This window comes from Dama dama, chromosome 3 (genome assembly GCF_033118175.1).
Source record: "Dama dama isolate Ldn47 chromosome 3, ASM3311817v1, whole genome shotgun sequence".
In the NCBI taxonomy this organism is placed as follows: Eukaryota; Metazoa; Chordata; class Mammalia; order Artiodactyla; family Cervidae; genus Dama; species Dama dama.
The window spans coordinates 72,355,967-72,373,595 of NC_083683.1; the positions used below are offsets into that span (position 1 = coordinate 72,355,967).

At 35.7% G+C, this 17,629-nt stretch overlaps 1 protein-coding gene and 1 pseudogene across 1 annotated transcript; both read right to left on the bottom strand.

Moving 5' to 3' along the window:
- Positions 1 to 1,205: 1,205 nt before the first annotated feature.
- Positions 1,206 to 2,144, bottom strand: LOC133042807 (olfactory receptor 6C74-like). The gene has a single exon (XM_061123766.1). The coding sequence runs from the start codon at positions 2,142 to 2,144 to the stop codon at positions 1,206 to 1,208; it is 939 nt and encodes a 312-aa protein (XP_060979749.1).
- Positions 2,145 to 8,624: 6,480 nt separating this feature from the next.
- On the bottom strand, positions 8,625 to 9,557 carry LOC133042811 (olfactory receptor 6C74-like; annotated as a pseudogene).
- Between the last annotated feature and the right edge of the window lie 8,072 nt (positions 9,558 to 17,629).

Below are 17,629 nucleotides of genomic sequence, written 5' to 3' on the forward strand. Positions count from 1 at the left end.
CATGGACAAACTGAAATAATGAAGATGACAGATGATGTAACTCCAATCTACCTTGGTACCTAAAGAAATAGGAATTGGAACATTTTAATTTAAAATTGCTGGATGCTTATCAAGAGTTTCAGTACATGCTCTATGTTAAATACAGAGTAGATGATAGATCTTTAAAATATATATAATATTTCAGAATAGCTCAATGATAAAGTAGTGGTTTAACTTGAAGAATATGTTTTTAAAGGACATTCCTCCCAACTAGCACATAACAGAATCAAAATTAGTTGGGAATTTAGAGAGCCTTAAGTCTTATACCAGGGAAGTCCCCTTATTTTAATTAGATTGCCTCAAAATGTATATATACATGTTTTTCAACTTTTGTGTTCTTAAGATTTCTAAAAGTTTAATAATGGTTCAGGGTCATTAGCTCTACTTTCACAAAATGGATAAAAATGATACTTAAATTATTACCAAAAATGTAATAATTTGTTTGAATATACATTTTCCCTAAAATTATGTTTAAGACCCAAATAGCCTTTAAAATATAGTTCATTTTATGATTTTTAAATAAGCATATAAAATTGTCTGGTAAATTACATATTGTATGTAGTTTTCTTCCTGCCTATCATTTATTTTGCTCGTAAGATAGTATTCAAATATATGTTCTTATAAAGAACTAATTTCTAAAGAATGTATTAAAACAATAATTATATTTTAATAAACATTAAATATATATGAATATTAACATTATATTAATTTATGTTATAATTTTCTATTATTTTAAATAGAATGTGCATTAATAAATTAGTAGTATAAAAATATAAATGAATATTAGATTTAAGTAGGTATTAAGTGATAACAACTAAAAGATAGTAATAACATGGCATCACAAGCTGCTTTAAATATAGTTCAAATGTAAGGATACTTTTAGGCTTGACTAACTAGAACTGAGAGATAAAGAAACAAATTAAAAATGTGTCTCAATTTCTTTCACATGTACAAAGAAGGTGAGATTCAAAATAAATCTCTATAGAAGAATATAAATAAAATTAAAATTCTAGCACAAAATTTGTATAAAAATAGCTTTAAATAAAGATTAATATTGTAGAAATGAGAGGAAAAGTGGAGGAAATATGTATTAGAACTACATTGGATATGCTGTTGTTGATTGATGCCCTTTTGCTTATCTTCTTTATGTATAGTGCAAATCATATTCATTTCTTTGAGAAAGAAATGACTCTGTGTATCATATTCATGAAGGCTTTCTTCACTTGTTGGTTCCTTAAGGTATAAATGAAAGGATTCAAAAGGGGTGCAACAGAGGTATTGAGCACTGAAATTCCTTTGGAAAAAGATATTCTTTGTTTGACTGAAGGTTTAACATACATAAAGATGCAGCTGCCATAAGAAAGGGATATCACAATCATGTGAGAAGAACACGTTGAAAAAGCCTTTCTCCTGTGACTAGCTGAGGGAATTCTTAGAATGGTCAAGGCAATACAGGTATATGATATGATCACCATTACCAATGTGATCACCAATGTCACCACAGCTGAGATGAATCCCATCATCTCGATTAACTTTGTATCTGAGCAGGAGATTTGTAGGAGGGGAGTGGTGTCGCAATAGAAATGATCAACAAAGTTAGAGGCACAGAAGTCAAGGTTTAGGCCATAGAGGAGTGGTGGAAAGATGACAAAAAATCCAGCAAACCAACAACTGAGGAAAAGCTGCATGCAGATTTTACCGTTCATGATGGTTGTGTAATGCAGGGGCTTACAGATGGCAACATAGCGGTCGTAGGACATTGCTGCCAGTAAGTAAAATTCAGACGCTCCAAGAAGAAAGGCAAAAAATACTTGAGTCACACAACTGTTATAGGAAATGGTTTTGTCTCCTGTTGCCATCATAACTAGAAATTTAGGGATGCATGTAGTAGTATATGAAATTTCTAAAAAGGAAAAATTTCGAAGGAAAAAGTACATGGGGGTCTTCAGGTGAGTATCTACCAGGGTGAGTGTGATGATAATCAGATTGCCAGTGATGCTTAGCAAGTAGGTGAGTAGTACGAAGATAAATAAAACAATTTTCATTTGTGGGTCACTTGTTAAACCTGCTAGAATAAACACTACCACCCTTGTATGATTTCCCATTCCAGTTTTCTGACAATTGCTCTGTCTGAATAGAAGAAAAAGAAAAAAAAAATGTACAAAATGGAGACATAACAGGGATAATCATTATTTAAGGTAAAGTTGGCAAAGCAATTTTTATGTACAGCAAAGCAATGCTCATTCATGTTTTAAAAAGTGTTTTTTTCAGAGATAGTAATAGATACATGTGCAAAATATCTGGATAGATTAATTGAAAGTTCAGCTTGCAGTTCTTTTAGAGAATAATCTATATAACAGCACTAATTGTTGATAGTTTTTATGTAAGTCAATCAGGGATATAGAGAACTTTAAGGAATGCTTTTTCTCTCTTTACATCATGCAAGAGTTTGGATATATGCCATTTCCTGTTCAGTTAAATTCTCAGAGGAGAACCAAAATTATATCTGTCATTGAAGCCTGTGTTTCACACACACACACACACACACACACACACACACACACACACACACAATTCATCCTCAATAAACAGAGCTAGTACATCTTTTCCATTTTACTCAATTAACCAAACTCAAATGCCTGATTTTAGACTCATTTATGTAGCTAACCTTATCCGATTTCATACAAATTAATATGGGGCATTGGAAATAGTCTTACTTCTGTTCTTAGGTTTCCCTGGTGGTCCAGTGGTTGAGAGTTCGCCTTGCAATGAAGCGGACACCAGCTCGACTCCTGGTTCAAGAGAATCTCGTATGCTGCACAGCAAGTAGGCCCCTGCATGACAATTGCCGACCCTGCACTCTCGCGCCTGTGCTCTGCAAAGAGAGAAGCCACTCCAGTGAAAAGCCCGAACCCTACAACTGTGCAGAGTAGACCACACTCCCAGGAACTGGAGAAAGCCCGCACAGCAACGAAGACCCAGAGTGGCCAAAAATGTGTATGTGTCAGTCGCTCAGTTGTGTCCGACTCTTTGCGACCCCATGGACTGGCTGCCAGGTTCCTCTGACCATGGAATTCTCCAGGCAAGAATACTGGAGTGGGTTGTCATTTCTTTCTCCAGGGGTCTTCCCAACCCAGCGATCCAACCCAGGTCTCCCGCATTACTCTCTAAGTCACCCGGGAAGCTCAGCCAAAAATAACTAGCTAAATAAATAGAATTTTTAAAAAGTCTTATTTTTTGTTCTTTATAATATTTCCATCTCCTTAGTCTCTTACGTAACCTATCCTTCCCATTTTGTATGCTAAAACAAAATCTGCAAGTACAGTCCGTAAAGTCAATATGTGTATTGAGAAACTGCGGCTTCCCTCTGCCAGTTAAGATTCTGAGAATGGAAATGGTAGAATAAAGTGAAAAATAAGGATAAGGGATATAGAAGCAAAGAGAGAAATATAAATATGACATCATGAGATTGTATGAAGTGGAGGAAGTTAAAAGAAGAGAAATATAAACATAATGGTAAAGCTCTATGTAAATCAAGAGAGGTAAGAAAGATTTTTCAGGGATCAGTTAGTGAGTTTGAAGGAAAAATTAAAGTAAGGTTAAAATATGTATATATTAAAGGAGGAAAATTTTATGAATGAAATTTCTCTCCATCTGCTATTCTCCATCTGCTATAAGTATTCCTTATACTTACCTTTTTGTTCTCTATCTAAAATACAGACTGAAAACATGAACAATTTTGAGAGAAGTGTAGTCTAAAAAAAGATGATTATGTGGTAAATTTCAATACATAATGAATCACATAATAGGGTGACACAAATATTAAGAGACACATATGTCCCTATTGTAAGGATATTATGTGTCTGGGTAATGTGCAATTAAAGAAATATTGTCTATTTACAACTATTCCCCTCACTGGCATATATTGAATGAGACAGATTATTCAGGCTTGCACAGCCAGTATAAGTGGACATGAAGATTAATAGAAAATGTGTTCTCTCTAAAGTTGTCCTCTTGGTAGTAAAACATTAGTAGTAAAACAAGCAGAATATAGTATGTTTGCTCAAATTCATATATCAAAACCATACATATTAATATATAGAAATTTATGACTGAAAAGAGATGACATTTTTCTTGGACTTTCTTTGAACATTCAGAAAATTGTGCAGCAATCTGTTATAATTTTTTTTCTCATTTACACAATTTACCATAATGGCAATAATTGTAGAATGCATATATCTAAATAATCTTATAAGAATTTTATCATGTTACATCATTCCTTTGTCCAGCTTCACCAATCATATCACACCAACGATTCCCCAACAGAGACTATAAAAAATTTACATTACCAACCATTAGAAAGAAGGCCTATGAACACAGTTAGGGTTAGCTGTGTTAGATATTGTGAATACCAGCTAAATTACAAAAAAAAGAAAAGAATTTCAAGACTAAATTTTTGTTATGTTGCATTACACTTCTTTCACTGTTTTCCCCTAAATCAAAATTTAAAAGGTTAACAAAAATAAGGTAAAAGAGAACTAATGTGTATATATATATACACACACATATGTGTATAAAAGAAAATATTATCTTTACATTTTAAGACATACCGATTCTTTTCATATGTTGAGTCCTAAATCATTCTGCTAAAAACATTTAAAAATCCAACATTTTCTTTACAGAAGACATATGTCCATATTCATTCATGTGAAATATCTTTACCTCAATATTTAGTTTTTGTCATCATGCTGAATAGTGTACTGATATTTCATTCCTCTCCAAATGGATTTCACTCTACTTCATAATCTATGATTATAGTTTGTTACATATACTGTAAAGTTTGATAGAACTCTTAACACAGTTTTTAGGTTACTACTTTAAAGTCCCCATTATATACTGAATACTTTTCTATGTACTACCCAGAGTGCCATACAAATTAATAAACTCTTGACCACATGTAGAGTTTATGCTTCTGTGCCCTGAATGAAAATATCTAAAGATGATGGAGAATTCTCAGGAGGATGAGATTCATGAACACCATTTCCCAAAGGACAGCAAAATTGTATATTATAAAGTGTTCTCTCTAGGCACTAAATAATTTAATATATGTATAGATATAACTACTTTTAAAGTATTTCCAAAGAATTAAGTATAATTTCCCTAATATATGATTGCCCTTCCACACATTCATGATTAGAAATCCCAGATATATAGATAAATATTTGGAAGGAGAAAGAGAAAATACTATTTTATTTCAATTAGTAATAAAGAGTAAGAATATTAGATGGAGAACATGGCTTGTTATAGAAAACATTGTATCTTAGGCTAAATGCATAATTATTAACAATTCAGTCCAGTTCAGTCGCTCAGTCGTGTCTGACTCCTTGTAACCTCATGAATCGCAGAACACCTCCCTGTCCATCACCAACTGCCGGAGTTTACTCAAAATCATGTCCATCAGGTCGGTGATGCCATCCAGCCATCTCATCCTCTGTCGTCCCCTTCTCCTCCTACCCCAATCCCTCCCAGCATCAGGGTCTTTTCCAATGAGTCAACTCATCGCATGAGGTGGCCAAAGTATTGGACTTTCAGCTTCAGCATCAGTCCTTCCAGTGAACACCCAGGACTGATCCCCTTTAGGATGGACTGGTTGGATCTCCTTGCAGTCCAAGGGACTCTCAAGAGTCTTCTCCAACACCACAGTTCAAAAGCATCAATTCTTTGACACTCAGCTTTCTTCACAGTCCAACTCTCACATCCATACATGACCCCTGGAAAAACCATAGCCTTGACTAGACAGACCTTTGTTGGCAAAGTAATGTCTCTGCTTTTTAATATGCTATCCAGGTTGGTTATAACTTTCCTTCCAAGGAGTAAGTGTCTTTTAATTTCATGGCTGCAGTCACCATCTGCAGTGATTTTGGAGCCCCCAAAAATAAAGTCTGACACTGTTTCCACTGTTTTCCCATCTATTGGCCATGAAGTGATGGGACCAGATGCCATGATCTTAGTTTTCTGAATGTTGAGGTTTAAACCAACTTTTTCACTCTCCTCTTTCAGTTTCATCAAGAGGCTTTTTAGTTCCTCTTCATTTTCTGCCATAAGGGCGGTGTCAACTGCACACCTGAGGTTATTGATATTTCTCCCAGCAGTCTTGATTCCAGCTTGTGCTTCTTCCAGCCCAGTGTTTCTCATGATGTACTCTGCATATAAGTTAAATAAGCAGGGTGACAATACAGCTTTGATGTGCTCCTTTCCCTATTTGGAAACAATCTGTTGTTCCATGTCCAGTTCTAACTGTTGCTTCCTGACCTGCATACAGATTTCTCAAGAGGCAGGTCAGGTGGTCTGGTATTCCCATCTCTTGAGGAATATTCCAGAGTTTGTTGTGATCCACACAGTCAAAGGCTTTGGCATAGTCAATAAAGCAGAAGTAGATGCTTTTCTGGAACTCTCCTGATTTTTCAATGGTCCAGTGGATGTTGGCAATTTGATCTCTGGGTCCTCTGCCTTTTCTAAATCTGGCTTGAACATCTGGAAGTTCACAGTTCACGCACTGTTGAAGCCTGGCTTGGAGAATTTTGAGCATTACTTTACTAGCGTGTGAGATGAGTGCAATTGTGCGGTAGTTCAAGCATTCTTTGGGATTGCCTTTCTTAGGGATTGGAATGAAAACTGACCTTTTCCAGTCCTGTGGCCACTGCTGAGTTTTCCAAATTTGCTGGCATATTGCGTGCAGCACTTTCACAGCACCATCTTTCAGGATTTGAAATAGCTCAACTGGAATTCCATCACATCCACTAGCTTTGTTCGTAGTGATGCTTTCTAAGGCCCACTTGACTTCACATTTCAGGATGTCTGGCTCTAGGTGAGTGATCACACCATCGTGATTATCTGGGTCGTGAAGATCTTTTTTGTACAGTTCTTCTGTGTATTCTTGCCACCTCTTCTTAATATCTTCTGCTTCTGTTAGGTCCATACCATTTCTATCCTTTATTAAACCCATCTTTGCATGAAATGTTCCCTTGCTATCTATAATTTTCTTGAAGAGATCTCTAGTCTTTCCCATTCTGTTGTTTTCCTCTATTTCTTTGAATTGATCACTGAGGAAGGCTTTCTTATCTGTCCTTGCTATTCTTTGGAACTCTGCATTCAGATGGGAATATCTTTCCTTTTCTCCATTGTTTTTTGCTTTTCTTCTTTTCACAGCTAAAAGAAGAGGTGGAGAGGTCTGACAGAATGTGGTCCACTGGAGAAGGGAATGGCAAACTGCTTCAGCATTCCTGCCTTGAGAAACCCATGAACAGTATGAAAAGGCAAAATGATAGGATACTGAAAGAGGAACTTGCCAGGTCAGTAGGTGCCTAGTATGGTACTGGAGATCAGTGGAGAAATAACTCCAGAAAGAATGAAGGGCTGGAGCCAAAGCAAAAACAATACCCAGGTGTGGATGTGTCTGGTGATAGAAGCAAGGTCCGATGCTGTAAAGAGCAATATTGCATAGGAACCTGGAATGTTAGGTCCATGAATCAAGGCAAATTGGAAGTGGTCAAACAGGAGATGGCAAGAGTGAATGTCAACATTCTAGGAATCAGTGAACTAAGATGGACTGGAATGGGTGAGTTTAACTCAGATGACCATTCTACTGTGTGCAGGAATCCCTAGAAGAAATGGAGTAGCCATCATGGTCAACAAGAGTCCGAAATGCAGTACTTGGATGCAATCTCAAAAATGACAGAATGATTTCTGTTCATTTCCAAGGCAAACCATTCAATACCATGGTAATCCAAGCCTATGCCCCAAACAGTAATGGTGAAGAAGCTGAAGTTGAACGGTTCTATGAAGACCTACAAGACCTTTTAGAACTAACACCCAAAAAGGATGTTCTTTGCATTACAGGAGACTAGTGTCAAGAGACACCTGGAGTAACAGGCAAACTTGGCCTTAGAGTACAGAATGAAGCAGGGCAAAAGCTAATAGAGTTTTGCCAAGAGAATGCACTGGTCATAGCAAACACCTCTTCCAACAACACAAGAGAAGACTCTACACATGGACATCACCAGATGGTCAACACCGAAATCAGATTGATTATATTCTTTGCTGTCAAAGATGGAGAAGCTCTACACAATCAGCAAAAACAAGACCAGCAGCTGACTGTGGCTCAGATCATGAACTCCTTATTGCCCAATTCAGACTTAAATTGAAGAAAGTGGGGAAAACCACTAGACCATTCAGGTATGGCCTAAATCAAATTCCTTATGATTATACAGTGGAAGTGAGAAATAGATTGAAGGGACTAGATCTGATAGACAGAGTGCCTGATGGACTATGGACGGAGGTTCATAACATTGTACAGGAGACAGGGATTAAGACCATCCCCATGGAAAAGAAATGCAAAAAAGCAAAATGGCTGTCTGAGGAGGCCTTACAAATAGCTGTTAGACTAGGATTTTTAAGAAAGTCACAATGAACATTGTAAGTCATGTAAGATAATAATTTTAATGTAGAATACAAACATAGAAGAGATGTAAACACACTCCACATTTCTTGATTTATTTTAAACTCAGGAATGTCACTAATGTTGTTCACTTCATTGAGAAAACCTCAATCTTTTTGATCATGAGCTTAAAAGCATATTTCACTTGTCTGTTTCTCAGTGTATAAATAAAAGGATTCATCATGGGGGCAACAGAAGTACTCAGCGAGGTATCCCTTTATTTAAAGACACTCTTTGCTTGGCAGAGGGTTTCACATACATGAAGATGCAGCTTCCATAAGAAATGGACACAACCACCATGTGAGAAGAACATGTAGAAAAGGCTTTCCTCCTCTTTTGAGAAGGCATCTTCAGAATAGTCCCAATGATGTCTATGTAGGAGAGAATCACTAACACCAGAGTAACCAGGAGAGTTAAAATGGCTGAGAGAAGCGTCATATTTCTACTTTATCTGTGTCTGTGCAAGAGAGTTGTAATATAGGAGATACATCACAGAAGAAATGATCTACAGTGTTGGCTGCACAGAAATCAAGCTGGAGACCCACGAGGAGTGGTGGAAAAATTATTATGAAACAAGCCAACCATGATTCAAAGACCAGTAAATTTCACACTCTGCCACTCATGATGGTCATGTAATGCAGGGGTTTGCAGATGGCCACGTAGTGGTCATAGGACATGGCAGCCAGAAGAAAAAATTTGGTTGCACCTAAGAGAATAGTAAAAACAGCTGTGCTGTAAAATTGTTGTAAGAAATGGTCTTATCACCTGTTGCCATACCGACAAGAAATTTGGGGATGCAGACGGTTGTGAATGAGATTTCTAAAAATGAGAAATTTCGAAGAAAGAAATACATGGGTGTCTTGAGGTGTGAATCTAGCAGGGTAAGGGTGATGATGATTACATTTCCAGTGATGCTCAACAAGTAAGCGAAAAAAAAGGAGAAAAGAATAAACACATGTAATTGTGGATCATTGCTTAGTCCAAAGAGAATAAAGGTTGTTACTGTTGTGTGGTTTCTCATTGCTGACTTCTATTTAAAAAAAAAGAAGGAAAGAAGAATCAAAAAGGAATAATAGCCTATAAAAATTTGCTCATATAATTTTTATTCAAAATTTCACTGAGTGCAATCCATGAGGTTTTTTTTTTTTGTTTCCTCAAGTGTCATAAATTCATGTGTTCCCAAATGAAAACACAGTACAATGATAGTCATATAAAAATAGAAACAAAGAGAAAAAATAGTATTTAACTTGTATTGTTTGTATTTTCAAAGTTTCCAATCTATTTAGTATACATTAAATTATTTACATAACTTTCTTCTTATTTCTTTATTAAAAGAATGATTTATGTTTATACTGATGAAAATACAAAGTAATGAAACTATCTTCTTGGGTCACAGATTCTAAAGCTGCACAGAGCCTCCAAAGATCTTCAGAAAGCTATTTTCTTAAGAAAGGTTAAGTGTCATTATCTTCATTTTACAGAATGATGATTAATTCTACTCTGCCAAATATCTCTTTTTGTGTTTATTACAGTTTAAGTAAACTTCATAATTCTGGAAGTCAGATTTCCCCTGAGGTAGCTGCCTTTAAAAATGAACAAAACTTGACCTAAATATCCCTACCCTATATAGAGTGGGAATTACTTTTAGCAAACTTCTATAAACTTCAATATTTAAATCCTCATGACCACTTTTAGTTCTGCTTTTCCCACTTTTCCTGAAGATTTGAATTTACTTTCATCTTACTCACTCTGGTTGTGCTCTTTTTTCCGATATTCAGTAGTATATCGTCCTGCATGGAGTGTTACATAGCACACTTTACTAAATATCTGCAGGAATGAGCAGGGTTCTAGAGTAAGGTATTAAAACAGTAAAAGGTGATCTACACACGCCTGGTGCATCGCCGCTCCGTGTGTCTCCCCCTGTCACCATGGCAGCCACTTCTTACTTATTCACCTCTAACCTCATTTCTCTCTGGTTCAATACATGACAATTTGAAACTCTGTTAACCATCTTGTTTTCTTATTTTTTCATCTTCTTCAAGGTTTTATGTCTAGGTCAGGAAGATCTTCTGGAGAAGGAAATGGCAACCCACTCCAATATCCTTCCTGGAGAATCCCATTACAGAGGAGCCTGGCAGGCTACAGTCCATGGAGTCACAAAGAACTGACACAGCTAAGCAACTAGGCACACACATTACCCTAACCTTAAATTACAACATTCTAAACAAGTATTCTGAACTACTTGGCAACATTATTTTCTTCCTAATTCCTCAAATAAATTCTTGCTGGATAAAAGTAAAATAGTCGTCGTTTTTAAGCACTATTACAGTGATAGGGAGACTTCCCTGGTAGCTCATCTGGTAAAAGAATCTGCCTGCAATGCAGGAGACCTGGGTTCAATCTCTGGTTTGGGAAGATCCCCTGGAGGAGGGCATGGCAACCCACTCACTCCAGTATTCTTGCCTGGAGAATCCCCATGGACAGAGGAGCCTGGTGGGCTATAGACCATGGGGTTGCAAAGAGTCGGTCACAACTGACTACTAAGCACATAGTCCCAAGGGCTTCTGTAGCTGCTTTGACAATTTACAGGTACAAAATAAGAGATTCTTTTGTAATATTAAAATTAGACAGTTCTTGAAAGGCTCAAATTCTATTAAATTCAATATTACTGCTTGATAAATAAAAAAACAATTTCCCATGTTCAGTCCAGTGTCATATTCCACGTTATTCACACTGACTGTATGTACTAGAGGAATATGCATTCATGATTATCTGAGGTAAACAAAACATTCATTTAATAAAGAGCATTTCTGAGATTGTTTGATGCTGAGAAGGATGTCTATTGAAAGCCAGATTCTAGGAAATGAAAGGTTCAAAGATTTCTTATTACAATAGAACAATTGATTCCTTCAGTGTAAGTTTTAAAGCAGTCAATTTAATGTTTACTTTGTGAAAGAAAAATATTTCTAACTGCATGCCATCGTATTTCAACTGATAAACAGGGATCGAATATTTCTTCCAGTTTCATGCAATAAAGTTATTATAATTAAAACAAAAACAGACTTTTCCCCCAAACCTTAATATCTTTAGTAGCAATTTCATTCTTGACTTTCTTCTTTTGACATGAGTTTCAGGATAGAGGCAATTTCTAATGTTACCTATCCATCATGTTTTTATATTTTGCTTTAACCCATACTTTTTATTCTGCATTTTTATGCAAACAACATTAGCTTCAGTAATACACACTCAAATGTGTAAATTCAAGGATTTTGTCACATTAAGAAACTCATTAGTTTCATTTCTTCTCATTTTTTTTAAGATAGGAAATATTCTCCAATTTATGATTTATGTAACTTGGAGCATATTTTTCAAGATTAGAACAAAACAAATAGTTCTTTTTCTTTTTTTAAGGTCGTTTAGAAAAAAATGAATAAAAGGAGATTTCAGGCTCCTTTTTATTTTGAAATGGTTCAGTCTTACATGGAAAGCCCAGTTGCTTATTTTGTAGTTTTAAGATTATAGGTGTCATCCTTTTTTAAGCAGTATGTCATGTGTCTCAAGAGGATTAACTGATTTAATTTTAAAGGAAATTTCTCCCTGGAGAATACTGCACAAGATGTTAAGACTATATGAAAAATGATTGAATGGAGAAATTATAATTCATAAGCTCCGTATAGAACATGATAAAAACTTTTTTTTTTTTTTTGAGGCAGCTCTAAGCTGTAAGAGGGCTTCCCTGGTGGCTCAGATGGTAAAGAATCTACCTGCAATGTGGAAGACAAGGGTTCAGTCCCTGGGTTGGGAAGATCTCCTGGAGAAGGGAATGGCAACCCACTCCAGTATTCTTGCCCGGAGAATCCCATGGACAGAGGAGCCTGATGGGCTACAGCCCACGGGGTTGCAAACAGTTGGACATGACTGAGAGACTACACTTTCACTTTTCACTTTCATAAGCTGCAAGCCACAGGAATTAAAAAAAAAAAATTACTAAGTTACCCTACCTGTCCATGACAAATATACATTAAAAAAAAAAGAAAAGTGAAAGGCACCTATCTATTTTCAGTCCAGCAGGAAACATTCTGTATTTAGAAGACAGTGTCTGCTACAACTGCCACTATTCTAATCCAATAAATAATTATCTTCCATCCAGTCTTAATAATAACCTGTAGGAGACTTCTAAATAATCTTTGCTTCCTTCCCTCATCCAATCCATTTTCTACAGAAAAGATAAAAATATGTTCTCTAAAATTTAATTCATATTATCCCATATCTTTGCTAAAATCATGTCCTGAAACCTAATTGAATGGCAAGGTACCAGGGGCCAGCAAAGAATCCTTGGTATAACTTCCTGTCCTCACTTCCTGTCCTATCTTCATGCTTTTCCACTCTTTTCTTATTATATTTCATTCTCGAACTCTTTGTCACCTCTCTCCCTATCTCCGCTCTCACTCCATCACCAAACTCCAGACCTCAGATTATTTTGGGTTGGCCAAAAAGTTCATTCAGGCTTTAAAAATCTGAATGAACTTTTTGGCCAACCCAGTATATCTCCATAAAAAAGTCAATTTGCGAGGTAACCATTTGTGAGGAGACGTTTCCCTTCTGATGGATTTTATGTAAAGACTTTTATTATTTATAATTCTGTCAATATTTATTTCTGCATATCATTTCTTCACTTTTAAAATCTGGTTCTCCTACAAAATTCCAGTTGCATCATAGCAGAATCTTGTCTATTATATTTTTCATCCATATAATTTTAGGATCTGGAATAACCCTGGTACTAAGTAGTAACTGAATAAATATATGTGATGAGTTAAAAATTGAATTATTTTGATAGGAGAGCTGATGAAGTTTATTCTAAAATTTTGACGAAGATAGAACAGAACAAGAAATAATATGACCAAGCATAGCAACAGGAAATCTAGGCAGTAAGAATGGGGGGAATTTAGAGGAGATGGCACAGGGAATTCTACTCAATACTCTGTAATGACCCATGCTTCCAAAAAAAAAAAAAAAGTTCACATGCTGCAACAAAAATAAAAGATCCCACGTGCCATAACTAAGACTTGGTAGTTTATAAATAAATAAAATTTTAAAGATATTTTAAAAGTGGTTTAATCATTGTGTTATTTTTTCAACCTGAAGTACTACTTTAATGAAATAGGTTTTTTAAAAAAAATTAAAGATATACATAAGCAAAGTTCAAAAAGTGAAAAATTCTGGAACTAAGCCTCCTGCTTCAGCCCTCACCTATTGTTAACTCTTGTTCTCTGGAGACTTCCAGTGTTAGTTTTTGCCCCCTTTGATATATATTACTATCTCTTAATAACATTTTCAGTTTAGGCTGTTGGATTTCTAGTAGGAAAAATTAGTTATTTATTTTCTTATATCCTTTACTCCTCCCCTGGGTTGGGAACATGCTCTGGAGAAGGAAATGGAAACCCATTCCAGTACTCTTATTGCCTTCCCCAATGGCTCAGTGGGTAAATAATCTACTTGCAATGCAGGAGACAGAGGAGACTTCCCAGTGTTCTTGCCTGGGTAATCCCATGGACAGAGGAGCCTGGGGGGCTACAGTCTATGGGGTTGCAAATAATCTGACACAACTTAGAGACTAAATCACCACCACAAAATCATTTCTATTAATATTTCTCATTTTTATTATATTTTTCATACTTTTATAATGATCATCAGTTTTATCTTAATTTACACTATTTTGACAATGAAATTATTTTTCAAGCTGAGCAACATCTTTGTCTACGTGCTTTTTCTCTATTTAACAATATTTTGTATCCACAGGGATCAATTTCCATTAAAATATTTGCATAAGTATTTACATAATTTTCAGTATTCCCAACTCAGGCTAGAATCTAGAAGTACAGCTATATCCTCAAAAATAACAAATATATTAGGCAAAGTTTCATCTTCATTTTCTCTTTCCTCAGCATCATTTTGCTCCCAGCCATGTCAGTATTGATTGTTTCTAGGTTCGATGCACAACTCTTGTATTGAAATGCCTGTTTCCTATATACACGAAGAATACTTTTACCTTTCTCCTCCTTCCAAGTGTAGTTGCATGTTTGTGGGGTATTTGAAGTTCCTAATATTAGAGTGCCATTCTTTAAGGCAGCGATAACAAAATTATGAGTGCGAAATTTATAAATATGGAATTAGAAACATACATGAATGTTATTTAGAATAAGGAAAATCATAGCAAGCCACACATTAATTAAGCTATTAAAATCATAAAATGCAGAAAGTGAGAATAAGGTCTACTTTACATGGACTTAGTAAACAAGGTCCCACACAGTGAACACAGTGTTGCCACCATCAGGACCAATACAAACCCTGTGAGGGGGATGGATAAGGGAAAATAAAAATGCTGCAAACCTCACCTATGGTTTTCAGTTTATTTTTCTTTATTCAACTCTTGCTTCGTTGTTGTAAGCATTTGTTTGTGTCCAGAGTTCCAAAATAATTGATTCTGAAATTTTGGCTGGATATGTCTGTATTTTTGTGATGTTACATCCAATAGTAAAATCTGAATGAAATGTTTGGCCAACCCAAGACTACAGGAAAAATTGGATACCCAAATACTATCAAAGCAATTATGATATGTGCTCAAACTATCAAAAGATTAATTTAGTAATCCAGTTCCCAGGAGCCAAGTACAAGCTGATAGCACATTTTGCTGTGCGTAATGATCAGGTGATGAAATGGTCTGAACTACAACAGAGTAGTCATAGGACATCAGTTCAATTCAGTTCAGTCGCTCAGCCCTGTCCAATTCTTTGCGACCCCATGAACCGCAGCACACTAGGCCTCCCTGTCCATCACCAACTCCTGGAGTCTACCCAAAGCCATGTCCATCAAGTTGGTGATGCCATCCAACCATCTCATCCTCTGTCATCCCCTTCTCCTCCTGCCCTCAATCTTTCCCAGCATCAGGGTCTTTTCAAATGAGTCAGCTCTTCGCATCAGGTGGCCAAAGTATTGGAGTTTCAGCTTCAGCATCAGTCCTTCCAGTGAACATCCCGGACTGAGCTCCTTCAGGATGGACTGGTTGGATCTCCTTGCAGTCCAAGGGACTCTCAAGAGTCTTCTCCAACATCACAGTTCAAAAGCATTACTTCTTTGGCACTCAGCTTTCTTTATAGTCCAACTCTCACATCCATACATGACTACTGGAAAAACTATAGCCTCAACAAAGGTCTGTCATAGGATATAGGAACATAAATTTCAGAAGATCCCCAAAAGTGGGAAAAATTAATTAGCTACACTCTAGGAAATTGTTTAGTATTCATCACAGTAGTTACAAAAACTTTAGGAATATATGCTCCAAAAAGAAATTTTGGAAGAAAAATTACATTAAAACTTTTAGGTAGGGATTCAACATTGTAAAGAGGATAAATTCTTGATTTATCTCAAGAATTTATTCTCAACCATCTACTTGTGAAACAGAAACAGGAAAATAACAATTTTCAGTAAAATTTAAACTATCAGTCCAAGTCAAATGAACTCTATTTCCATGATTGATTCTTATTTCCCTTTTGTGAATCTTAGCAAAAGTACACAATAAAGATGATTAAAGTGGCAATAGCAGTGCTTTTTTTTTTTTTTTTTGAGGTTGACAACCAAAGAAAGGCATATTAGCAGAATTTTAACCATGAGGAAGTATTTTTCCCTGCATAAAATATCACATAGTAGCTGAAGTCATATAACAGACACACCTAGAGATTGCTATATTTTAACAGATATTCGCCTCTTTAGGAACTTGTATAGTTCTCGTTGCTAATACATAAATTACCTTATTGTTTACAATTTGATTCCTTACTCTATGGATATTTTAAAGAGTTATTTTAAAGAACATGTTAGTCACTTATAGTGATATCTAAGAAAAAATGACTGAAATACATTTGAAATATTAAAGTCAACTATAATCTATGGTCCAAAGGGCTCCTGTCTACAATAGACTTTTAAATCCATGTTATTTCTATTTTTAAAACACATGTTGGGAGGGGGGATCGGGATGGGGAATACGTGTAAATCTATGGCTGATTCATATCAATGTATGACAAAACCCACTGAAGTGTTGTGAAGTAATTAGCCTCCAACTAATAAAAAAAAAATAAATAAAACACATGTTATACTTTTCACAGTCTTCCCCGGTGGCTCAGTTGGTAAATCAACTTGTAAATTGAGGCTGAAAAGGTTTTTTTAAAACATCTCCATGAAGATCTTGCAGTTAAGAGAATTTTATCAATTTTAATAAAACTATTTGAAACATAATAATTATAAATTCTCTGTAAAAACTTGTAGACTATCAATCACACAGAATATGCAATAGATATATGATTTATGAACATTTTTGCTTTCATCTTATAAAAGAAATTAAGTTGCATTTCAATCAGAAGGGAGTATAAGCATAACCAAAACATACCCTATAATATGTGGGGTCCACCCCATATTTTCTGTTAGTCGCTAAGAGTCTGACATGACTTCACTTTCACTTTTCACTTTCATGCATTGGAGAAGGAAATGGCTACCTACTCCAGTGTTCTTGCCTGGAGAATCCCAGGGATGGCAGAGCCCGATGGGCGGCTGTCCACGGGGTCGCACAGAGTCGGACACGACTGAAGTGACTCAGCAGCAGCAGCAGCAGCAACAATATTATCAAACAACCAGATAGTGTTTACCATGTATCAGGTGCTCTCATAAGTTCTTTTCATATATTGCTTATTTTATTCTTCTCTATATTTGATTATGCTAGTTTATTAAATGCATACACTTGCACTACTCAATAGATTTAGCAATCTCACAATTTACTTCTGAGTCACATAAAGCTAGTAGGAAACCACTGCAATAGAGTCTTGCCAGAGGGTCACTGAACTTAGTAACATGAATTTTAAAATATTTGAGTTAGGCTTAAGAAATTAAAAGGCCACTGAAAGAGAAATATTTAAAGGAACTGATGATTCCTGCCCCAAATTCCCTTTACATTTAATGGACACAAACTTTAGGGAATCACAATTAAACTAAAATAGTCAACAGAAGTTGGAAATTTGAGAGGACTTTTAAATTTTATTGAAAATT

What these genes read in the sequence shown, in the direction of transcription:
- LOC133042807 (XM_061123766.1), bottom strand. Translation starts at nt 2,144, where the DNA reads ATGGGAAATCATACAAGGGTGGTAGTGTTTATTCTAGCAGGTTTAACA.